Source organism: Pelodiscus sinensis, chromosome 1 (genome assembly GCF_052426305.1).
Source record: "Pelodiscus sinensis isolate ZL-2025 chromosome 1, ASM5242630v1, whole genome shotgun sequence".
In the NCBI taxonomy this organism is placed as follows: Eukaryota; Metazoa; Chordata; order Testudines; family Trionychidae; genus Pelodiscus; species Pelodiscus sinensis.
This window is the reverse complement of record NC_143052.1, coordinates 227,627,654-227,653,060: the sequence shown is the minus strand read 5'-3', so window position 1 is coordinate 227,653,060 and position 25,407 is coordinate 227,627,654. Positions and strand designations below refer to the sequence as shown.

Sequence of the window (25,407 nt, the reverse complement as noted above, 5' to 3'; positions counted from 1 at the left end):
GTGTTTTAACATTTAGATCAGTGGTTTTTAGCCTGTGGTCCATGGACCTTAGAGGCTCCTCAGATTGTCTAAGATTTCCAAAGGGATCTGCATTTCCATTTGAAATTTTTAAGGGTCTGCAAATGAAACAAGGATGAAAATCACTGATTAAGATAGACCAACCTCTCTCAAGCCTACAAGTTGCTCCCAATGTCTCATTCCCCCTTCTCCCCCCCTTGATACTTCCAACAAAATTCATTGCACATGAACATGTCCTTTGGAACCAGCAATTTAAATCAGCTACCTGTGCCTGTAAAAGATGAAGGATGGGTAGACTCTACTTTGCAGATGTCAGCTTGATATATTGTAATCCATGGTGTTAAAACTAGGAGTAATAAAACAAAATTAAAGATGGTAAATTAAAAATTACTGGCAAATAATGATCTTCTTAGGGTTGGATAAGACAAAAGACAAGTGTTAAAGATCTATTGTCTGTGACATTTAAAATCAGTCTGGACAAATCTTGAGAAAATGTATAGTGGACCACAATTCTGAACGGCAGTGTAAATAACCTAAATTATCAAATTTTGTTCATTCTCTAATATGCATATGAACATTTTCAGTCGTGGGTGCATAGAGTTAGATTGTTGCATGTACAGATTGACTCCTAAATAGAAGAGGAGCACAGTTGGTTTCAATGAATTTGTGTGTGCACAGCATTTCTGAAAGTCAGTCCTCTGATATTTAGAAATATACCAATGGCTGTACATCCAGGGATGAAAATTTTCAACTAATGATACTGAAAGGCTTGAGTTGGCAGCATTCAAATTAATTCAAATTTTGCGATTGACTTCAATATCAAGATTAAGGGCCAAGGCCAAGATTTGTAGAAGAAGGAGCCCGTGATTAAAAGCAAAAGTTGATCTGAGGCAGGCACCTTAGGGTTGTGTTGGTTTGTTTATGTGTGTGCTCAATATTCTGTATGCACATAACTAGAAAGTCAGCCCAGGTTTTTAAAGTTTCACTGAATGTCTGGGCCCTTGGGGGAGCCACAGCTGCCTTTCAATCGGCACCTGAGTCTAAGAAAAACTAATGGTGATGTTCATTAGGAACAGTAATTTCCTCTCTCTGCTGCTCCTTCTGAATACCTTGATGCTTCCTTCATACCTAAGGAAGCAGATCACTGCCAAAATTACGAATTATCTGTAAAACAGGCTGAAGAGACAGGCAGGGAAAGCTACCACCACCTTACAAAATGTTCATCCTAGTCAATGCTAGAGAATATTGTCAGGCACACCTGGAGGACAAAAAAAAAAAAAAAAAAAAAAAAGCCAGATAAGTGAGAAAAGCATAGCAGCATAGCAGATAAAACTCAGTGTAGACAAATGCAGAGTATTTCACAATAGAAGGAACAAGTCCATGCCTGCAGTTTGTCTGGCTGCGGCAGAAACTCAGTAGGCCAGATTCGTGGCTGGGGTAAGTCCAATAAAATCATTGGAATTACACCAACAGATATCCTATGGAGAAGAGGTCAGGTGCTTTGGGATGGATGGTTATTTGTAAGCTAACACGGTCACCATTTGCAGAGAGCTGTCCCCCTGTTTCTTGAGCCATTCTCCCTTGTTTTTGGCAATGTTACACAGTATTTTGATATGTAAATAAGATGGTGGAATCATCTGGAACAATTTAGAAACACAAATAATAGGGGTAAGAAGAAGGTGAGAAGTGAGCATTAGAAAGGAGGGGCAGATAATTGGCATGATGACAGACATGAGCAGATAATTAAAGACTGTGGAACAGAAAGCAGAGATAATGGAGAAGATGTTAGGCAGGAATGGAATCTGAACTGGAGAAATAATCCAAAAAGATTGGCCAAATAAGAAAGGAGAACATGCCAGAGAGAGAATTTCATAGGATAAAATCCAATACACTTTAAAGGATATCGTTATATTAAGTTAGTCTGACAAAAATCCATGAACATGACAAGACTTAAGATGGCTCAAGATATAGATAGGAAAAAAATGGAGGCGAGGAAAAGCAAAGGGAAAAAACTAAGCAACATAGTAAATCATTTCCTTCTATTTCAGGCAAAGTTTGTTTCTTTCAGCAATTTGAAGCTGTGATTTTAATTGGGGGTTGCTAGTTTCCAATTAAAACCTAATTGACATTATCTCTGCCTCTTGGCCAACAAGAGCATGACACTCCTTGGCAGGACAAACACATCCTTTGGGCATGATATTTCTCCATAATTTTCTTTTTTTGACAGCTAGAAAATTAACAGATAGACTAGATGCCAAAGCAAAGACTACATGGAAACTGACTCTTCAGCTCTATCCTTTACAACCATAAAAATCCAATGTAAATGATCAAAGAGTCTGGCTTATATATTTATGCCTCCTTTTGAGAATCCAGCTGAACAGAAGCTAACTAAAAACTAAGAAATTGGAACTGACATGCAGAGTGGCAAACTACAGGATTCTCATATCAAAAGAATGTCCAATTTTCTGACCATGAAGTTATGATCAATTTTGCACTGGAAATGAATGAGTGAAATAAAACTACAGGCTGTTCCCAGCAATATTTACTTTATATTAGTATTAAATAGAGACAGAGTCTGAGCAGGTCTGTCTCTTATAAATGTGTTGATGAGTAACCTGCCATCATTTAAAAAATATACAATGCTGCAGTGAGATATGTGGTGGAAAGAAGAGACTGCTCATTCACAGGTAAATAAGAGAAGAATGGACATAATATGATTATGTAAGGGATGCAAAACAACATGGAATTCAGAAAATGCACAGTATATGAAATGGGAGGGCAAAGAGTGGAATTAATGTAGAATAAAATCTAAAATGCTCCCCTGAGGGATTGGTACAGGGCATCAGCCTTGTGCTAGTTCTCTGCAAGAGGTAAAAGTTCAGCCAGCTCATATAAGCATAATTTTAAAAATGTGCACAGTACCTGCTATCTCAAATTGGCCTGCCACCCTCCCCCATGATTCACATGCACACTCCTTGCTTTCTGCTCCTGCAATCACTCCTGGAACAAAACACAATGGACCTCCTCAAATTTCAGAAACTGTGCATGCTAAATTACCTCTTGTGACGGGTGGCCCCGCCCCGCACTCAAGCCCAGGGAAACCACCTGGTGCCGGGGGCGGAGAGGGCCCCACCCACACCGCCCTACTGGACATGCTCCAAGGGGAGCACAGGTATAAAAGGCTGCTGGCCTGCTCAGAAGGGGCAGTCTTCGGCCCGAGCTGGAGCTGGCGCCCACCGGCCAGAGAGGGAGCCGCCACGAGTGCTGAATATGCCGGAGCCGCCGACCGACCCCCCGGGACCCGGGCACCGGACCGGACCCTGCCAACCCCGACGTGGCCGGGGAAATACTAGTACAGCCACCCGACCAACGCTGACAGGGCAGGGGGTAGGAAGCGACCCAGGGCAGGGAGCTGGAAAAGCCCCTGAGGGCTCGGGGCGTTGCGGGGAGGAGCCCCCCTGAGCCAGTGGTGGGAGCCTCCCGCCACTACTAGGGCCCTGGGTCCGGGCCCGGTGGAGAGGGAGGGCCCGGCCCCCCCTACCGCTGTTACCCGAGACCCTGGCGAGTGGGGGCTGGGATAAAAAACTTTGGGACTAGGCCGTGAGGCCGTATTTCCCCAAAAAGGGGGCATCACGCTTCGGGCCGAGGCCCAAACTGGTTGGATGATGCCCCAGAGGAAGGTGGAAACCCCCGTCGAGGGGGGGGTCCCCCGACACCTCTACATATTGGTTATTCACTGTTAAACAGCTATTTGCTCTAACCTCCTCCCTTGGCTCTCCCTCACTGTCTTGCCACCTGCTCTCTCCCCTCAATCCCCATGATCTTTCCTTCCTTCTTTCTCCTTCTCACTGTGTACCAGGCCTCCTCGCTAGTTTCTCTTTTCCCTCTTACCCTCTTCAGTGTCCCCTAGTTTCTCTTTAAGCAGATCATCCCCTCCCCACCTTCCTCATTCCCATATCCTGCTTAAATTTAAAAATACAATCTAAAAATTGGCCAAAGAATGTAGAATTCACAATGTATTTATCACCCCTAATTCTGAGCACTCTGTTTGCATTCTGTGCACCTTTCCTCCCATCTTCAGCCCATTTTGTCTCTTTACATTGTGAACATTTGGGGGCAAGGACCATGGGCCACTCCCTTTGAAATCTGATTCCTTGTCTTCTTTTTTTAAGAGCTCTGGGTGCTACGGGCCCCCAATTCTGACTTTGTGCACTACCAATACAAATTACAAAATACATAAATAACCTAAAATCCATCTACTAATCAAGCAAATAAATGTATAGTATTACAATAAAAAAACTGTCACTTCTTAATGGTGGAAATATATAAACTCTGGAAGCATAACTGATATCCCAAATATACAGGATTCCTTTGACATTATCAAATCATGGGATATCATGCTACAATAATACTTTTAAAGTCACAGTCAACCTGTAATCAAGCTGATCTAAACAATGAATTAGAAGATCTTTCAGGCATAACATCTGCCACTGATCCCCTTCTCAGTTTTAATGGGTTTTCATTATTTTCCTATTTTAAACATTGTTTCCTTCTGCTGCTCCTTGTGAAAGACTGACAGAAGGAACTGATGCAATTCTACAAGCTGTTCAGTGTAGCCAGATGCCAGCCCCTGCTTGGTCCCAAAAAAGTCAATTGAGTTACACCAGGAGAGAATCTCACTAGGGCTATGTCTAGACTGCAGGCTTCTTTCGAAAGAGGCTCTTTCGAAAGCATCTTTCGAAAGAGCCTCTTTCGAAAGATCGCGTCTAGACTGCAGGCGGATCTTTCGAAAGAGCAATCCGCTTTTTCAAAAGAGAGCACCCAGCGAGTCTGGATGCTCTCTTTCGAGGAAGCCCTATTTACATTGAAGAACGCCTTCTTTCGAAAGAGGAACTTTCGAAAGAAGGCGTTCTTCCTCGTGAAACGAGGTTTACCGCCATCGAAAGAAAAGCCGCGTTCTTTCGAAATAATTTCGAAAGAACGCGGCTTGAGTCTGGACGCAGGGGAAGTTTTTTCGGGAAAAGGCTACTTTTCCCGAAAAAACCCCTGAGTCTGGACACAGCCTAAGAGGTGAGTTTTGAACTATTGAAAGGGTGGCTATTTGTCTATAATCCAACAAAGTCAACATTTCTAGAGAACAGCTGTCCTCTAGGTTTGAGTTCCTCCCTATGAAGTGTTCAAATAAGCTGATGTATATCAGTTTTTCGTACGACAGGTTACACCTCCCTAAACCGGGACTATCTGGTCCGGCAACATTGGAGAGCTCCGGTGGTTGGGAGTCAGGAAGCAGGAGGGATGGCTATGGTTGCCAGATGTCCGGTATTCACCCGGACAGTCTGGTATTTTTTACCTCCTGTCTGCTTAAAAAAAAAAAAAAAATCAGAGGATACTGGACACCTGAGATGTCTGGTATTCTCTGAATTTTTCCCCAGTCAGGAGGCGAAAATGCCGGGCACCTGGCAACCCTACAAACACTCAGCGCCCGGCCTACCCCCCCCCCCCGCCCCGAACCCCCACTTGGTCCCCAGCCCCCCGACTCCAGCCCCCATGCTTACCTGATTCCCCAAGGTTGCTGGCAGAAAATGGCTGCCAGACAAAAGACCTAGGGGAAGCAATGTCTTATTTAATTTTTTTTTTCTTTTTGCTCAACAACTTTAGTCTCCCCCCCCCTTTTTTCCCCTTCAACTGAATTTTTCCCCAGTGTTTTTTTTTTTTAGGGGTGGGGACTGGGGGGTGTTCGGTATTTTGTTTCAACCATCTGGCAACCCTAGGGCTGACTGCTGGAAGCCCGTCGGAGCCCAGTGGGGCTAGCAGCAGCACGGCAGGGGGACTGGCAGGGAAGCCAGGGCTGGGGTTGAGCAGCAGCCCAGCACGGGGGCCATATGAACTGGGAAGCCAGGGCAACATGCCAGCCTGGCAGGCGGTCAGAGCTGCGCATGCTGGGGAGCTGGAACCGAAGCTGAGGCTGTGTGACAGCCTGGTAGGGGAGCCAGATCCAGGGTCGTGATAGTGCAGCAGGGGGATTGGGCTGTGGCAGCCTGATGGGAGGGAGACAGGGACAGCAGGCCCAGCACAGGAGCCCACTGAGCCGGGACTATCAGCAGGCAGCCTGGCTGGGGCCATTAGCAGGGTGACCAGCCAGAGCTGAAAGCAGAGCCAGCTGCAGACTAAAAAACTGGAAGCAGGGGACTTCCTCAGGTCTGGCAAATTCCCCATTTGGGACCAGTCAGATCCCAAGGCTGCCAGACCAGAGAGGTCCAACCTGTATTAAGCTGGTTGCATGCTGGACCGCTGTGCCAATAATGCCTAAAGAGCTTCTGAATTTGCCTGGAGAGGCAATAAATGAATGAAGCCAATCTGCAGAATCAAAACAACTTGCATTTTCACTGGCTAGCTGAACAAGGAAATGGTGAAGCTGGCTACAGACAAAGTCAAATGGACAAATTCTAGTTCTAAGCTCCTGCTCACTTCCTACATTATTTTCCTCTCGGACTTCTCTCACCAGATTGAGCCTGAACTCTTCACAGCATGTGCCTTTTATTGTGTACAAAAGGAAATTAATTCCCCAAAGCTGGCTCAGCCCTACTACCTTGCAAGTAACTGGGCTCAGGACAGGCAGTTATACTTCTAACCAAAGGAAGGGAGTTAAGTCACTCCCTGTTAACTTCAAGACATAGTCTACATCAGGGATGGGCAATAAGCAGCTCACACGCTGGATGTGGTTCCCGATGGGCCACCAGACACGTTATTTACCTGCATGTCTGCACGTACGGCTGCTGGCAGCTCCCATTGGTTGCAGTTCACTATTCCAAGGCACTGGGAGCTGTGGGAAGTGGTGTGGGCTGGGCCATTACTTCCTGTAGCTCCCATTGGCCAGGAACAGTGAACTGCAGCCAACGGGAGCTGCCAGCGGCCGTGTAGATAAATAACGCGTCTGGTGGCCCATCAGGTGCTAACCTTGATAAACCACATCTTGTCCATGGGATGCTTATTGCCCACCCCGGTCTATGTGCAACATTATAATTTAAAATTTGAAAGTGATGTTTTGTTTCAAAATATTATCTCCATTTAAGAGACTATATTTTGAATAGAGGCTTTGGAGGCTAGAGTGTCTCACAACTGCAAACATGCGGAATGCATAAAATTGGCACTTACAGACCAGATTCTCACAAATTCAATGGAACTGTGAAGGATGTGGCTGTTATGCATTCAGAGAAGAGGTGTCTCCTGTACACAGGCCACTGATTCAGTACTCTTCCCTAGGCTACAATGATCTCTGATCCACTTACATCAACTCCCCTCTACACTTGTGCAGGGAGAAAGGCCAGAAAATCTTTTCCCCCACCCTAACATTCCCCACTACCTTGGGGAACAGGGAAAACCCCTATACAGTTCTGCAACACAGAGAAGGTGCAGCCCGCCATGAATAGATGTCCTAAATCCTGTATCTATTCCTCTCTAATCTGGGCTATTAGCACCTAAAGGTAAATACTTTTCTGCTCCTTATGTGAGTAAATGACCATTCCAAAACATGAAGCTTAGAGATTTAGTCAAAACAGTCACATTTTCAAACTTGGTAGCATACAAGCACCCCAGTGGAAACCCAGCTTTTATCATTTTATATAATGTCACTGCCTGTGAGATAATTAGCCAGTGTAGGTCTGTGGATGTTAATGCTTAAATTGTTCTCTTTGATAAAGAAAGTCTGATGGGGCATCATAGCCTATAATAGGGTACACAGAGAAAAAGATGTTCAACAGTAACAGTGGGAGAAGCTTTTCTGCCATCTCTCACCTTCCATGTTCCCATTTTATTTGGTTTTAATACACATGGGTTCACAGCACCTGAGAATGGCTTTGAAACTTTGGGTTCAGATACAAAATCTCAAAGGGAACCTCTATCAATCACAGGGTTTTACCTAGTTTTCTTTCAAAACTATGCAAAGCCATGTATTTTCCATGATTTCGATGCAATAGCTATAAAATATGGCCAGATTTGAGGGAAACTGGGCTCAAACTCACGTGAAAGTAGAGCTGTCCAGAGGATAACAATTCCATTTCTCAGTAACTATTTAAAAAGAGCTTTCAAACATGTTTGAGAAAATGGAATTGTGTTGTTATACCCATATCTGGAGCTAAACTTGAGTTTTTCCATTTGGGGAGTTTCTTTGGGGGACAAAAGGGGTCTAGGCCACTCTGGTCAGAGAAAGAGAGAGAGAGACTCTGTAGCTACTGTGATATACGCCCCCGGGTAAAGCCTGAACTGAATTCCTGTGCCCCCTTAGCTCCCCAGCCTGGAATGCCTTTTCCACTGCTTTGCTTATAATCAGCAACCACTCCTGGCTCTAGGCTCACAGCCACCAGCACTCCCAGCTGAGTACATGAATGCTGTGCCAATTATGAATTACATATCAGGCAGCACTGCATATCTCCAGTCCCAACCTTGCCCCCCACAAACATGTGTCTTGTCCTGATCAGTATCTCACTGAACTGTCCAAGATCATAAATAATCCGTCATTCCAACAATGGATACTGCCCAGCTCTGTTCACCTGAGTAGAAATTTCCCAAACACTTCAAACATACTTTTACATAAAACAATAAAATAAAACAAATTATGAACTAGAGAAACTGATTTTAAATGGTCAGGCATAATAGTCAGAATTGGGTAAAAAAAGAAATAAAAGCACAAATACAAACAAGCTAATTCCTAAACTTTATCTGGCTAAATAGACATAAAAGCAAAATGTTTGTTTCACCAGGAGGTGCAATACATTGCACAGTTTCGGTCTTTTTCCACTGTGGAACCACTCCCTCCTTCGTTCAGTTCTGTGCGAGTAGTAGTTCTCATAAGCAGAGAGAAGGAAAGAAGAGAGAGGCATCTTGTGGAGGCCACGATACCTCCCTCTACACCAAGACGTAGATACAACAGTCCCCTGTGCGTGTAAAATTCTCACTGTATCTGGAAGGAAACATAAATGTCTTTTTTACACTCTCACATTGCTGAAGAATGGCTATTTAAGTGATGGCTCACTTGACACCTGTTTGGGGTTACAAGTGTGTCCTTGTATCTGAAAAACTATCTGGCATTACCCAGATCTACAACATATTTCAACAACATTCATATAGCAAAAGCTTATTATTTTACATACAGTGATTTACACACATTTCAACATATAATAATGTATTTAGCAGCTTATGAGTTTTCACACAAGGTGCATTTTGCAGCAAACACATCAAAGCTAGGTTTGACAGGGACAGGTGACCAAAGCCCAGGGGTAAGTGAAGAACATGGAGACTTGGGAGACTGGTCAGAAATGGGAGGTAGTGTGGGCTACAATAGAAGAGAGAAAGGTGGGACAAGGCAGAACTGGGAGGCAAGATCCAATCAGTATCTTAGATGCCTATATACAAATGCAAGAAGTATGGGTAATAAGCAGGAAGAACTGGAAGTGCTAATAAATAAATACAACTATGACATAGTTGGCAGCACAGAGACTTGGTGGGATAATACATGATTGGAATATTGGTATAGAAGGGTACAGATTACTCAGGAAGGACAGGTGGGGAAAAAAGGGAGGAGGTGTTGCCTTATATATTAAAAAGTACACACACAGACTGAGGTGGAGATGGACATAGGAGACGGACGTGTTGAGAGTCTCTCGGTTAGGCTAAAAGGGGTAAAAAACCAAGGGTGATGACATGCTAGAGGTCTACTACAGGCCACCTACCCAGACGGAAGAGGTGGATGAGGCTTTTTTAAACGACTAACAAAATCATCCAAAACACAGGATTTAGTGGTGATGGGGAATTCAATTATGCAGATATATGTTGGGAAACTAACACAGCGGGGCACAGACTATGCAATAAGTTCTTGGACTGCATTAAAGACAACTTTTTATTTCAGAAGGTTGAAAAAGCTACTGGGGGGGGGGGGGAAGTTGTTCTAGATTTGATTTTAACAAATAGGGAGGAACTGGCTGAGAATTTGAAAGTAGAAGGAAGCTTGGCTGAAAGTGATCATGAAATCATAGAGTTTGTAATTCTAAGGTATGGTAGAAGGGAGAATATCAAATTAGAGATGATGGATTTCAGGAAGGCAGATTTTGGTAAGCTCAGAGAGCTGGTAGGTAAGGTCCCATGGGAGGCAAGACTGAAGGGAAAAACAACTGAACAGAGTTGGCAGTTTTTCAAAGGGACGTTATTAAGGGCCCAAAAGCAAGCTATTCCGCTGTGCAGGAAAGATAGAAAATATGGCAAAAGACCGCCTTTGCTTAACCAGGAGATCTTGCATGATCTAAAAATGAAAAAGGAGTCATATAAAAAATGGAATGTAGGACAAATTACAAAGGATGAATATAGGCAAACAACACAGGAATGCAGGGGCAAGATTAGAAAGGCAAAGGCACAAAACGAGCTCAAACTATCTACAGATATAAAGGGAAACAAGAAGACATTCTATAAATATATTAGAAGCAAGAGGAAGACCCAGGACAGTGTAGGCCCATTGCTCAGTGAGGAGGGAGAAACAGTAACAGGAAACTTGGAAATGGTAGAGATGCTTAATGACTTCTTTGTTTCAGTCTTCACCAAAAAGTCTGATGAAGGAATGCCTAACATAGTGAATGCTACTGGGAAGGGGGTATGTTTAGAAGATAAAATTTAAAAAAGAACAAATTAAAAATCACTTAGAAAAGTTAGATGTCTGCAAGTCACCACGGCCTAATGAAATGCATCCAGGTTTTCTCTACTCAAGAAGCTGGTAGAGGAGATATCTGAGCCTTTAGCTATCATCTTTGGAAAATCATGGAAGACAGGAGAGATTCCAGAAGACTGGAAAAGGGCAAATATAGTACCAATCTATAAAAAGGGAAATAAGAACAACCCAGTAAACTACAGATCAGTCAGTTTAACTTCTGTGGCAGGAAAGATAATGGAGCAAGTAACTAAGGAAATCATCTGCAAACACTTGGAGAATGATAGGGAAGGTGATAGGGAACAGCCAGCATGAATTTGTAAAGAACAAATCATGTCAAACCAATCTGATAGCTTTCTTTGGATAAACGAGTTTTGTGGATAAGGGAGAAGCAGTGGCTGTGGTATACCTAGACTTTAGTAAGGCATTTAATACGGTCTCGCATGGTATTCTTATCAATAAACTAGGCAAATACAATTTAGATGGGCCTACTATAAGGTGGGTGCATAACTGTCTCGATAACCATTCTCAGAGTAGTTGTTAACAGTTCACAATCCTGCTGGAAAGGTATAACAAGTGGGGTTCCACAGGAGTCTGTTTTGGGACCGGTTTTGTACAATATCTTCATCAACCAACTATTTAAATATCGGCATAGAAAGTACACTTATTAAGTTTGCAGATGATACCAAGCTGGTAGGGGTTGCAACTGCTTTGGAGGACAGGATCATAATTCAAAATGATCTGGACAAATTGAAGAAATGGTCTGAGGTAAACAGGATGAAGTTTAATAAGGACAAATGCAAAGTGCTCCACTTAGGAAGGAACAATCAGTTTCATGCATATAGAATGGGAAGCGACTGACTAGGAAGGAGTACGGCAGAAAGAGATCTAGGGGTTATAGTGGACCACATGCTCAATAAGAGTCAACAGTGTGACGCTGTTGCAAAAAATGCAAACATGATTCTAGGATGCATTAACAGGTGTGTTGTGAGCAAGACACGAGAAGTCATTCTTCCGCTCTACTCTGTGCTGATTAGGCCTCAGTTGGAGAATTGTGTCCAGTTCTGGGCACCTCATTTCAAGAAAGATGTGGAGAAATTGGAGAAGGTCCAGAGAAGAGCAGCAAGAATGATTAAAGGTCTAGAGAACATGACCTATGAAGAAGACTGAAAGAATTGAGCTTGTTTAATTTGGAAAAGAGAAGATTGAGAGAGGATATGATAGCGGTTTTCAGGTATCTAAAAGGGTGTCACAAGGAGGAGGGAGAAAAATTGTTTTTCCTGGCCTCTGAGGATAGAACAAGAAGCAATGAGCTTCTTGGGACGTTTAGGTTGGACATTAGGAAACAGTTCCTAACTGTCAGGGTGGTCAAACACTGGAATAGATTGCCCAGGGAGGTTGTGGAATCTTCATCTCTGGAGATATTTAAGAGTAGGTTAGATAAATGTCTATCAGGGGATCTAGATAGTACTGGGTCCTGCCATGAGGGCAGGGGACAGGACTCGATAACCTCTTGAGGTCCCTTTCCAGTCCTGATATTCTATGAAAGCCATATAAAAGTTGTCAACATAGGGTACCAAGTATTACATGGAGTACAGGGTGTCCACAGCCTTGGTCTGAATTTCAAGAACATGATAAAACCTGAAGCCAAATGTTGCATGGTGAACATTTCACACAACTGCAGTCCAAAGCCATGCTCTATCTGTGAGTTAACAAGCTAAATCTTTTTACAGAAGAATTGTCCAATGAGAGGAAAAAAAAGGCACGATTTTCTTCTCTTCCTACCCTCACAGAAATGCAGCAGGTTTTCAGATGGGCTATGAAATTATAAGAGAGAAAAGAGGCATAGCACTATTTAAATGAGATCTGTGTTCTAGGAACTTAAGAAATTAAGTATGTGTAAGGCTATGAAATTATAAGAGAGAAAAGAGGCATGGCACTATTTAAATGAGATCTGTGTTCTAGGAACTTAAGAAATTAAGTATGTGTAACCACCACCAAGCGGAACTGACGGGACCTCTGGAGTTTAGTGCATGAGCCTCTACAGCTTGAGCTATAAATCCAGCTGGCTCTTAGCTAAGGCTGTAGAGCAAACTAATTCTCTCTCTCTCTCTCTCCCTGTAAGGCTATGTCTAGACTGCAAGTCTCTTTCAAAAGAGACTTTTTCAAAAGATACTTTCGAAAAAGAGTATCTAGACCTCAACTAGTACTTTTGAAAAAGCAAGCCACTTTTTCGAAAGAGCACCCAGACAGTCTGGATGCTCTCTTTCGGAAAAGCACAGTTTGCATTACACTTTCGAAAAAAATGCGTTCTTCCTCATAAAACGAGGTTTTCCCACAGTCAAAAAAACTGTCCCTTTCTTTCGATTTACTTTCAAAAAACACAGCAGCAGTCTAGACGCAAGGGAAGTTTTTTTTAAAAAGGCCACTTTTTTCAAAAAACCCTGTAGTCTAGACACACCCTGTGTGTTCTTAGTGCCACTACATGACAGTGAATCACACCCAGTAGATGCGTGGGTTACATATGCAAAAAAGCAAGAACATGGGCATGCGAGCAACAGAAGAGGAAACATACACAATCGGAAAATCTGGCCCACAGCCATCTAGGTATCACTCTTATACCAGGCCTATAGATTTTTGTATTAGGGAGATAAAACACTGACAAGGATTGTTTTTCAACTAGGTCACACTAAATGTTTGAAAGATGATTTGATTCATTTTGTCACCTTGAGTCATATCCATTCTGAAGAGCTACTCTTGTCAAGCAGCATGAAATCAATAGTAATCTTGGTTAGAGTACATAGCACTTTATTTAACATTCTGTCTGCCACTGAGACATATATAAAGACTATGAAACCAAAGTAAATCAAGCACTGGTGTTGGTTAACATCAATTCCCCCTTTCCCCGAAACATCACATACTGAAACAGCAAAAGTGCAAATCCAGATATTAGAATTAGGAATCCCATGCAACTCATGTTACATCTCAAGGTTTCTTCTCTTTCATTAAAGTAAATCTCATTAGCAAGATGTTCTTTTCTCAGTGCAATTTTATAGTCGGGGGCTCACAAAACACTGCAAAGTGAAGGCTCAGTCATTACGGATTTCCTGAAACTCCTTAGATAGTTTGAGAGGGATTTAGAAGTGCAAATGAATACCCGACTTTCTATTAGGAATGTAGAACTACAGCAAAGGTTCTGTACTTCATATAACCCTCACCTTTTTCTACTTTTTTGCTTTAAATTTGTCCAACTCTGCTTTCAAGAGCTGTATTATAGACAGAACTTACTATTTATATTGCAGTCTTGCCTAAGACCCCAGTCATGATCCAGGACCTCATAATGCTGTACAAACACAGGATAAAAAGACTGTCCTTGCCCCAAACATCTTACAGTCTAAGAACCTGTATATATAGCCAGGGCTTAAAAAACTCCGTATTCATTGAGACTGAGCGAGAAAGGTGCTATAGCCCAATGGTTAGAGCACTCATGTGGTATGTGGACAAGATTCAAGTCTCTGCTCCAAATGACTTGATGTGATGCAGAACAGTTTCGACAAGAGAAATTGAGAGAGGCTCCAACATACCCACAAGCCTTGTGGTTAAGGGCATTCTCCCAGTGGAACACTGGTTCAACACCCTGCTTTTTTTCCCTTTGTCTTTCAGGACCCTTCAAAGATCACTTACTGAACTGCAGGGCTTGGAGTATCTCACACTGTTATATTGTGAGAGCTTCTGGTGTCTGCAAAAAGAGTGAAATCTAGCCCCGTTTCTATCAGCAGGATGGTTGCCTACCTGACATCAGGCCTCCGGAGATGGAAAAAAGGACCAATATGTGTGAAGGGTGAAACAGAAGAATTCTGAAGTCTTGCAGAGGTGATTTCATTTTTAAATTGCTTTCCCCCTGTCTATCTCTAATAGAACAGTGTGATCGATGAAATTCTAACCTCTGAGGTTTGGGTCCAGTGGAACATTACTAGCCTCTAACAGTGTGTTGCACACACTGTCTCTTCCTTCCGTGCTATAGAGTCTCTAGTTCTCTCTCACAGCCCTGTTATGAGGCTATGGCACCAAGGCTTCCCCTTGGAGGCACTGATTTCTTTAACAGAACAATAGGGGCTCCCCTTAGTACCCCTGGTTGGTGTCCTTTCAGCAGCCATCCCTGGGTTCAGTCTTTAACCAGGCCAACAGGGTCCACTGTTGTACCCCCTGCAAGGAGCGCGCGACACTTCAAAGTGCTGTACACTCGCGTAGGGCAGAGGCAGGGCAGAGGAAGCTTCACGCAGCTCCCCTACCCCCAAGCCCTGATTGGCCTGGGAGTGGGGAGCTTGCAAAGCCTCTTCCCACCCTTCCAGGGACATGGGTGCCTAGTGGGAAGGGGGGGGCAAAGGGACTTCCAGTTTAGGCCCCCTTCTGGTTTAGGCCCTGACCCTTCTGGGGTGGCCTGGGGCCACTTCAAAAATGCTTGAAGTGGCCCCAGGCCAAAAATATTGCCCAGGCAGTCTGGATGCTCTCTTTCGAAAAAGCACAGTTTGCATTACATAGCACCTTTTTTTTCGAAAGAGCACTTTAGAGAAAAGGCGTTATTCCTCATAAAACCAGGTTTTCCGCAGTCAAAAAAAACTGTTGCATTCTTTCGATTTACTTTTGAAAGAACATGGCAGTAGTCTAGATGCAGGGGAAGTTTTTTCAAAAAAAGGCTATTTTTTCGGGAATAAAAACCCCGGTAGTCTAGACACACCCAATGATGTAGAAGAAGAAACTCATTTCTAAATATTTGAAAGAACTTTGTTTCTCTGCCCACAGCTATCACTGTGTTTGATTATCTGGGTTTGTTTTGTTGTTTCCTAGTATCAGGAAAAAACACATAAAAGAAAATCAGGTTTCCTTATAGCACAGCCCGCTAATGAATTCCATTTCATATTTCCAAGGGAAATGGGAATTACAGAAATGGATAGATATAGCTGGTGTCTGCATTATGAATACATTTTACATTTCAAAGATTCTGCCTGTATCTTTTTCTCTATATCTACAGCTCATTTTTTCTCTATAAACCCTCAGTGTAATTCTATTAGTGTTTGAACCGCTGTTCTATTAACATCACATCTCAATTTATAAGATGTTAAGGCTCATAGAAAAAACTGAAAATTCTCAGTTATTTTAAATAGCCTCAAATACTCACTAAAAATCCCTGTGTTTAAAATTAAAAGGCAAACAAACTCATAGAAATAGACATACTTGCTGACTGTGAACATATTTTCATGTTAGCTACTATGTAGAAAGTAGGGAAGGGCAAGAAAATTGATTTGTTTGTCATTCAACCCATCCAACACTGCTATTATCAGAGGTTCTTTCAACTTTACCAGATTCTAAACCCTCATACACTTTTACATACAGCTCCTACAAAGACTTACATACAAGCTTAACCTGTTAGAGATTTTGCTGAGCAGAACATTTCATGGAAGCTAATTAGACAAGTCTGTTAAAGTATTTCCTTGTTTTGTTAATATTAGTAGTCATATTGTTGAAACGTTCTAATGGTTTGAGAATGCAAATGTGTTAATTCATATTTACATACAATTACTAGCACTGAATTATATGGAAGTCTATGTTTACACTTGGAGATAAGGATGGGATTCCCATGGCTCCTAGTGTAGACATAGCCAAAATACACATAGTTGAATGATCGGTGGGCATTTAGAAGTCTTTGGCACAAATTCTGCACTTAGTGATGCCAGCAAAAATGCAGATCAACTCTTCTAACCCAGTTACTCTGGGTTTATATCTGTGTGGATAAAATGGACTTGACCTGTTGAGTACAAAGATACACATGCATTAAACTAATATATAAACATGACCGAAATGTTATTTATGCTCCATTTGTATTCCTGGATGGGGATGGAATTGAAAATTATCAAAAGCTTATGCATAAACATGAATTCTTTTACTAAGTATACTACAAAAGGAAGGCCGTCACAAACACGGTGTGGGACCTGGAGTTATAACAATTAGGCTCAAGAGGAAATATTTCATAGACTTTAAGGTCAGAAGGGACCATTATGATCATCTAGTCTGATCCCCTGCACAATGCAGGCCACAATCTCACCCACCCCCTCCTAGAATAATCCTATTTAAAAGTTAGGGGAGAAATAGGAGTAAAACCACCTTAATCACAAACAGCTTAAAAAGGAGAGGTTTCTGATTAACCTTACCCAACGTTTACTGTGACTACTAATGCAAATTCAAACATTATCATAACACATGGCATACTAAATCCACAGATTTAACTTCTGTTCCACAGATGAACTTCTGTTTGAAATGCAGATTATAAATGAAATGAGTAGCAAGAAAACCACAGCAGAGGTAGAGAAGAGGCACTCTATCACAGACAAACTGCAGTAGTCTGCTAAGTAAGAACCATGCACCAGATTATGTCATCAACAATCAGAGCCACAGCTGGGGCTGGGTGAACAAGCACCACATCAGTGGAAGTTCTGTATCTTCAAGGGCACAATTTTTTTCCCTCTCTCCTTAAGATATTGTGGTCCGCATGTATATGGCCAGCCTCTTCTCTCTGACTTGCGCTCTTAAGCTGCTAGGAGAGCACAGTCTCTGTGGGTGTGCATGATGAGTAGGAGAGACAGGAAAAAGCTCCTAGCTCCCTCCTTATAAAATGCAATTGCCAGAGCCAACTTTTCCCCATATGAATAGATTAGTCTCATGATAAAATTCTGTTTAGGAAAGGAATTTCCACAACTAAGAATTTATTTGATAAATTCCAGTCACATCCCTTACCCATCCCAACTTTGTCCACTATTTCAGAAGGGAGTCCCTTAAAATCTTCTGCTAATATGAGAGAAACATTTCCTAATTCAAATTTGACATCTAGGAAAGCAAAAAAAAGGCATTCATGCATGTTATTGTCTGAAATAACCTACCAGCCTCTGGAGCAGAGACACAGTCTGCCATGCTGTGTTTGTATAGTGCCTATCTTAATGGGCTCTGGTCCATCACAGGTGATCCTAGGCCAGTGGTCCCCAAACTTTTCAGGTTGTCGGGCGCCGGGGGCGTGGCCGTTCGCCCGCTGGGCGCCAGGGGGCGGGGACACTTGCCCGCCCGGGGGCAGACCCCCAGCCACATGCCCAGGGGCGGGGCTCCCCCCATAGCCAAGCGCCCGCGGCCGGCGCCCCCCGGGAAGCGCCGCGGGGCCAAGGCCGGGGCCGGGGCCGGGGCCGGGGCCGGGGCCCCGGGGCCGGGGCCGGGGCTGGGGCTGGGGCACGCGCGGCACCCCCGGGGGCGGGGCTGGGGCCGGTGCCAGGGCCACGGCCAGGGCACGCGCGGCGCACCCAGGGGCGGGGGTCAGGGTCGGCACCGGCATGCGCGGCGCACCCGGGGCTGGGACCGGCCATGCGCCCGGGGCTGGCACCTGCCAGCCCAGATTGCTCCGCGGGCGCATGTAAAGAACCCGGCGGGCGCCATGGCGCCCGCGGGCACCGGGTTGGGGACCACGGTCCTAGGCAATATGAGACTACAAATAATGAATAATAGTAATATCCCCTCATCACAACTTTTACATCATTCTGGCTTCCCAGGAGTCTTCCAGCAAAACTGAAGAAGATTGGACTTGACATTTTTAATATTTCTAACTTGAAAATAATACCATTCTTCATCATGAAGAGAGAGGGGAAAAAAGAACAACCCCAAGAAAACATTTTCAATATATATTTTAAGTTGAAATCCAAACCCAATTGAAGTCAAAGGGCGTTTTACCACTGACTTCACTAGGACCCGGATTTCTCTCTTTCCAGTCATCTTCTCCCCTCGGGATGTTTTCCCCCTCTCCCACCCTTTCCCCAAGAACAGTGTTCTTCTTTTCTTCCCTTGTGAAACAGAGTGACGCATGCATAAAAATCCAAACTCTGTCCTATTTTCTAAATTTAATTTAAGAATTGTCTAGCCTTTACAGATACCGACCCATCAGGATCTATATTTACTGATGTCTCTTAGTCACTAGAGCTGTAACTAAGCCAGTCTTGATATAGCTCATCTTTAGTACTGCCTCATCTTACTGAATGTATGGGTTCTACCAAATACAGGCTGAAAGAAGTTATCATTCAAAAAACGTGTTTCCTTAGTTCAGAGGGTTAGATGAGCCCAAGGTCCTGGGAATGATTTCTTAACTGGGGTAAGAGTAAAAGAGATCTGGATTATTCAACTGAGTGTACATTTACCAACATAACTTACTCAAAATTTGGCCTTTCTCACAAAAGAAACTCCCAATAAAAGTTTTAAAAAGTATAGCAATTACCCTATTGCTTTTAGGATTCTGTTAATTTATTATGCATCCTGAAGCTATGGTGGGTGCCAATTTTTTAAAATCAAAAAAGATAAATCTTAATGAACTATTTGTTGTTCTTTCAATCACCACAACAGTAAATATTAAAGAGTCCCCCAAAGCAGAAGCAACTTTTAACAGAAGCCTTGAAGGTCCTAAATAGGGTGGAGTTCAAGCATTCCAGTATCTGTGCAGCATATTTTGCCAAGGAATTATATACATCAAAGTAGTGATGGTGAGTCACCACAAATTACTTTGGAAGAACTACACCCTGTGATTTCTAAGAGATAAAATGGCCTAGAAAATAAATCACAAACTAGAATTGGCAGGGAACAGTGTTTGCTATATGACTTTTCTTAGAAATAAAGTCACTTTCCTTTTCTCACTGATCACTCATAGAACAGATTGAAAAGTACATGACTAAAGTAATCCTCACAGCTCCATGATGAAGTAGTTGGACTTTTCTTCCAGCTGTAATAAAGCTGTGTCTACACAAAACCAGTCTTCTCTTTCTTAAACAGACAATCGGTCAGACTACATCACAGTCTCCTTTGTGCATGGGAGAACTTAATTCAACCAGTTCATAAAGGTTTGAAAACTCAGACATCTTTTTAAGAGGTTAAAAATTATAATTAGTCAACACAATAACGTTCTACCAGCCAATGAATTAGATTGTGTATTGGAATGTAGAAAAATTGTTTTACTAGTGAGGTTTCAAGGATTCTGACTCATACAGATCATGTACTTTGCATAAAATTGATTTATTATAGGTCAAAAGGCAGTATTAAAGCAACCCAGGATACAAGTAACAAATTCTCTTTTCTTTGACATATCAAGGCATTTTAAAGGCACACTGTTGTTCTCCCAGTGTAGAACTTGCTATTTTTCACTGTATATCCTGGCATTTTTCTTGTTTATCTTGAAAGTTTGTTTTTAAAAGAGAATTCTGTTACCAATTTTGATAAGCTCTAGACGTGTGTCAAATGAGCAGAGCTGGGCAGGAATCCATATATCTTATATTCCTGCACTGTTAGCACTCTTCCCAAACATATCTTTTGCTGGGATTTCCCACACAACAAAAGAAAACACTTTGTCGGTCAGTCTGTCTGTCTCTCACACTCTCTCTCAAACACACACAATTGCTGCAGTCTACAAAGGGCCCCTGCATGCATAAACACACACACACAGACGCACACACAGAGCGAATTACTGCAATCTACACAAGGCCCTTGCAGAACCTACAAGCAGTTCTGTTGTAACATCCAAGCATTACATAGTCAAGCCATTTTCAAAGTGCATCTTTACATAAAATCAGAAACAATGATTAAGGAACTCATTTCCCAAGATGCAACATTTCAAAGACACATGATCACACATACTCATTTGCTTGCACATAAATGCCACAGAAAAGGATTAATCTAAATCAGTAAGAAAAATGCCATGAGGTATAAACAGCAGTTGTTTTACAAATGCATACAGTATGGTACCTTTTTCATTCACAGTTTCTTCTTTTATTTTCCTCGCTGCTTCCCGGCCTTCATTTTCATCATTTCCAGCTGTCATCATCAAGAAAATGCAAAATTAATAATGCAATCAGTTTAAAAACTGTTGAGTACCCTATCATCCCACAAATATAAGTTAACCACAATGTAAAACGCCAAAACTAGAAAGCAAACAACAAGCTTGAAGTGAAAGAGAATTATTTATTGAAATTACACTAACAGAGGTTTCAAAAAGCACCAGGCAAATACATTGCTATTCACACATGACTGGACTATTTTGTCTCTTCTAGTTATTGCATGAGGCCTGGACAGCCACATGCTGGAGCAGCTGCAGCTAAACTAAATCTGGTGACTCAAGTGAAGCATGTTTCAGAAATAGAGTCTCAAGCAGTCATAAAGCAATCAACCTGGACTCCATAGCATTTCTTTTTCCACAAAGAAAAAAGAATTTATGGGATTTCACTGGGTATTTTGATGGGTACTCACTAAAATATCCAGTCTATCTAACTCAATGTATGGGCACAGTTCTTACTGGCACAAATAGAAAAGTGTAGACCACCAAGATAGAGAAGAAGCTCTGTGTTCATGTCACTGAACTACAGTAGACAATCACAGTTAACAGCTGGATAGTATTCATTGTTTGGCAGTTGCTTGTAACAATGTTGTCTTTGGAACAAAAAAGAATACTATGCTTTATAACAGAGTTTTAATTTTGAAAAAGGAATTTGCAATTCTGGCTATTCATCAACAGATAGAGATTTTCTATAGCACCCACCACCGCAATATCTAAGTTCTTACTAAGTTAGATGCCCATGGAGAGTTCCCTAATGAACATACTAAAGGCTTCTGCCCCCTTCAGTTATATAAGGACAGCCTGCATTTTAATAAACCTGGATGGCAAGGAAGGCTTTATTTTTCTTCTGCATTTTTAGTTATTGTTTAGTAGGAATTTGTTTTGTTTAGTCATCTTCCATTTGTGAGTTCCTTTCTCCTGCTTATGTAGCTTTCATAGAGAAGTTTATTGTGGCATGCCCTTTGGATTAGTCTGACTACCTCTGGGAACTTGTTTCATCCTGTCCTCCCTTGAGAGAGAGCATTTCATTTCTGGGCCCTCATTACACTTCATTCTGGATTTTATAAGCCACGTGGTCCAAGAATAAATGGAGAGATAGGACCAGCACACGGGTGATGTCACTCAGGCCACTGAGATGGTAGTCTTATATATTCTGCAGAAGCTAAAGCCTCAGTATTGCTTCCATGTTTAGTCCTAGGTACAGGGATTACAGTTTTTTGTCTGGAGGTGACAAAAGGATGCAATGGAAGGAGAAGATTCACTTTTTATATGAAAGCAGTTGAAACAGGCAAACTTTGCCATTTAAAAAATGTTAATGGGAAGACAGCTTACCTGTAAACACCAACAAATACACTAGTCTATAATGCTATGTACAGTATCTACTGATAGACCAGCTTTTCAGTTCCTTTTGTATACCTTAGATGATCTACTCCTCCTAACCATTTTGAAACAAACCAAAGAAATACACATTTGCAGTGTTTGGGGTTTTTTCTTCAAAATCCAGCTGGGATTTTATGACATATAAACATTCAGCTTGATCCTAATTTCTGGAAATAGATGCAGTGTCAAAGAACAAACCCTACAGTGAAACTGCCATATCCGTGGAACTTTGCACAGAGCAACTATGGGCAAGGAATCAACTCTCCTCACTCTTTCAGCTTAAGTGATTTCCTACAGTGGGGTTTCAAAAATCAATGTTTCACAGTGCTGGATGCAGCTATGCTAGAAACTGACTTCCGTGGCAAACCCTGTGAGGATCCCATCTGATCCTCTTTTCATTCAGAATTTTATTGCACAATGAATGTACATATTAAAGCCTCCAGTGTCTTGATTTAACTCTCAGTATGTTATTTTAATTTATTTTTCAAAGAATGTGTGTTGCACAATACATTTTAATTCACATTATTTTCATTGCCATATTAATGGTTATTCGTTAAAGTGCAGGACCCTCCAAATGAACTCAGTTTATTCTTATTTGCATATATTAATACCCTGGGACAGAGGAATCATTTTACTAAATAGCTGCTTCAACTCTGTTTTCATATTAGCCTCAGAGGTATTTTGAAAATATGAGTCTAGGAGCTAGGAACATCATAAAATTAAAAATCACCTTTACCAAAGCTGTGTGCTAGAAGCTTTTTAAATGAGTTTTGCTTTAGGGACGAATACACAGACTGGATAAGTGACCAAATCTCTACAAAAAGTACAAAGTAAGGTATTGCAAAGAGATACAATAAGATTGTGAAAATAATCTACATCTCCTGATTATTATTTTTTTAAAGAAACGAGTGATTTCTCGATTAGAGGCAAAGCAACATTTATAATCAAAGTTGATAAACACATTCCATTTTAATCCCCTGTTTTAGTTGCTTATACTGTGACAAACCAACCATTTGGTCGAAAATTTTCCATGCTTGATCTCTGCCTTAGGATGAACTTTGTTTTGAAAATCTGAGCAAACACAACTCAATGAAGACTGAGAGTAGTGAAAATGGGTAATTCTGCCACTAGTAAACACACAATGTAGTTCCTTTTTAACTTGGCTGAGGGATTAGTCGTGGTGCCTCTGTATTTTGTTCACCCCAGTAAAATCTGTTCACTTTTGGCTGGATTATATAAACCAGAGAAAAATAAATATTTCCACATGCTGAGCATGTATTTTTTTAGTGTTCTGAATATCCCAGCTATAATGGGCACATTCCCAGCCCACAGTGACCTATTGTCACCAAACAAAGGGCTAGGCAGGAAGAGGCAGTCCTTTGAAAGAAATACTGTTTGGAAGATGCATTGAGATGGAAGCCAGACAATGAATTCTTGTCTTGCTTTTTCCATCGACTACTTTCAATAGTCCACTCACTTATAACCCTCATTATTGAGCAATGTCTCATACTTTTACCTTAACAGACAGTATTTAGGAGTCCTAACTTTCAGACTCCTGCTTTAAACTCTGTACCACACAGTCCCTTTCCAGAGCCGGGAACACAACCCAGTTCCTTGTCTTGTAATGCTGTCTAGCAAATGAGTCTGTAACCCACTAGTAAAGCAGGCTGTGCACATAAAGGAGAACAGCTCTGACTGAGAGCTAATTTTAAAAGGTACAATGTGGTAATACATTGTGATTATTTTTAAAAGTCACCAATCAATATTTAAGAATTATACATATAAATCATCTGTTTTATGTAGGACTCAGACAAAAATACAAAATATGTTGAATCCTCTCACTGCAGACTCTTCAAAGAGGTTACACTCTCAAATCTGAGCGGACTCGTCAGGGATGTTGATACTCAAATAAAGGAAAGATAAAAACATGCAAGCACCATTTGAAATATCTTTACTGAAATGTCTTATAAAATGTAATAAGGATGAAACAAAAAAGGTTTTCTGAATTTTAAAGGGTTCCACATAAATCACAACAAGAAACTATAGACAATAACAGAGTACTTACATTATTTAAATAGAATGTTTAAAACACCCTGTACAATTTTAGAGAAACATGTATGTCTGTAATAGAATATTATTGATTTTAAAAGTCTAGCTAAAAGTTAATCTGCATTAAAATTCTATATGATTGTATATGTATGAGGGCAAGATGCAATATCAATGTTTATTGTTAGTGTCTATTGTCATTAAAACACCATGTTTATTATTAATTATTATTATCATCAGTATTATTATGGTAGAGTCTAAATGGAAATGTATGACTGGAACCCCATAATAGTAGAAACTATACAGTCTCCTGTTAAACAACTGGCACTGCTCTGAAGAGCTTACAGTCTAAATAACTATGACAAAGAATGGGAACCACAGGCACAGAGAGGCAAAGTGACTTATCCAAGATCAGTGACAGAGCTAAAAATCAAGCTGCCACAAAAAGGATAAAAACCAACAAATGCAAAAGATAAAACTATTCTGAACAAAAGCTAAAAAAAAGACTTAGCAGTCTGTGCTTTGTATTAATGAATAAATAAGCTAGAGGCTGATTCAAATGGACTAAATGTTGAACCTCCCAAGTCTGGCACTCTCTGATCTGGCATGATTTTCTTTAGTTGGATGTCCACTTATCATGGGTGTGGCCAAATTTCCCTTAGTCCCATAAAGTTTGCTTACAGCCACCAGTCCTGGCTCCCAGCGCCTGTGCTGTTATTTAGCTCTAATTTACCCCTAGATGTGTTTTAAGAGCCCAGTAAGCCATAGAAGAGTTGGTATGCTGTTAGACAATATTGACGTCCTGTGGGTCAGCGAATTCTCTCCGTCAGGTCCCAAGGGTGCCAGACTAGAGAGGTTCAACCAACATAATTTTTCCAAAGCAATATTTGTCAGTCGCTACAACTATTGAGCCTTTGAGGTAGAAAACTGAGAATTTAAAGCACCCAGCAACAAGGAATTTTTTCAGTAAGTGCCTGATCCTACTTCCATTGCTAGTAATGGTAAAATGCACATGGAACTTCAAAGGGAGCAGCATCTGGCCCTAAATCTATAATGACTATATTTCAGGAGAAATGTGGAAAAACTGGAGATGGTCCAGAGAAGAGCAAGAAAAACAATGAAATGTCTAGAAAACATGACCTATAATGAAAGGCTGAAAGAACTGGGTTGAAGAAGGCTAAGAAGGGATATGACAACAGCTTTTAAGTACCCAAAAGGGTGTTACAAGGAGGAGGGAGAAAAAATGTTCTTCTTAAACTCTGATGACACAGCCCAAAAGCAATGGGCTTAAATTGCACCAAGGGAAGTTTAGGTTAGACATTAGGAAAAACTTCCTAACTATCAATGTGGTTAAACACTGGAA

At 41.6% G+C, this 25,407-nt stretch overlaps 1 protein-coding gene across 2 annotated transcripts in view; it reads right to left on the bottom strand.

Annotated features, from left to right (window-relative positions):
- DHRSX (dehydrogenase/reductase X-linked) overlaps positions 1-25,407 on the bottom strand; it is a 288,314-nt gene that overhangs the window by 137,624 nt on the left and 125,283 nt on the right. Inside the window, exons 3-4 of one of the 2 annotated variants that reach the window (XM_075915713.1) lie at positions 20,531-20,599; positions 284-364 (exon numbers count right to left, since the gene is read on the bottom strand). In XM_075915713.1, the coding sequence (XP_075771828.1) occupies positions 284-364; positions 20,531-20,599 (150 nt within the window). The remainder of the gene's footprint in view (positions 1-283; positions 365-20,530; positions 20,600-25,407) is intronic. The other variant, XM_075915707.2, reaches the window with a different exon arrangement.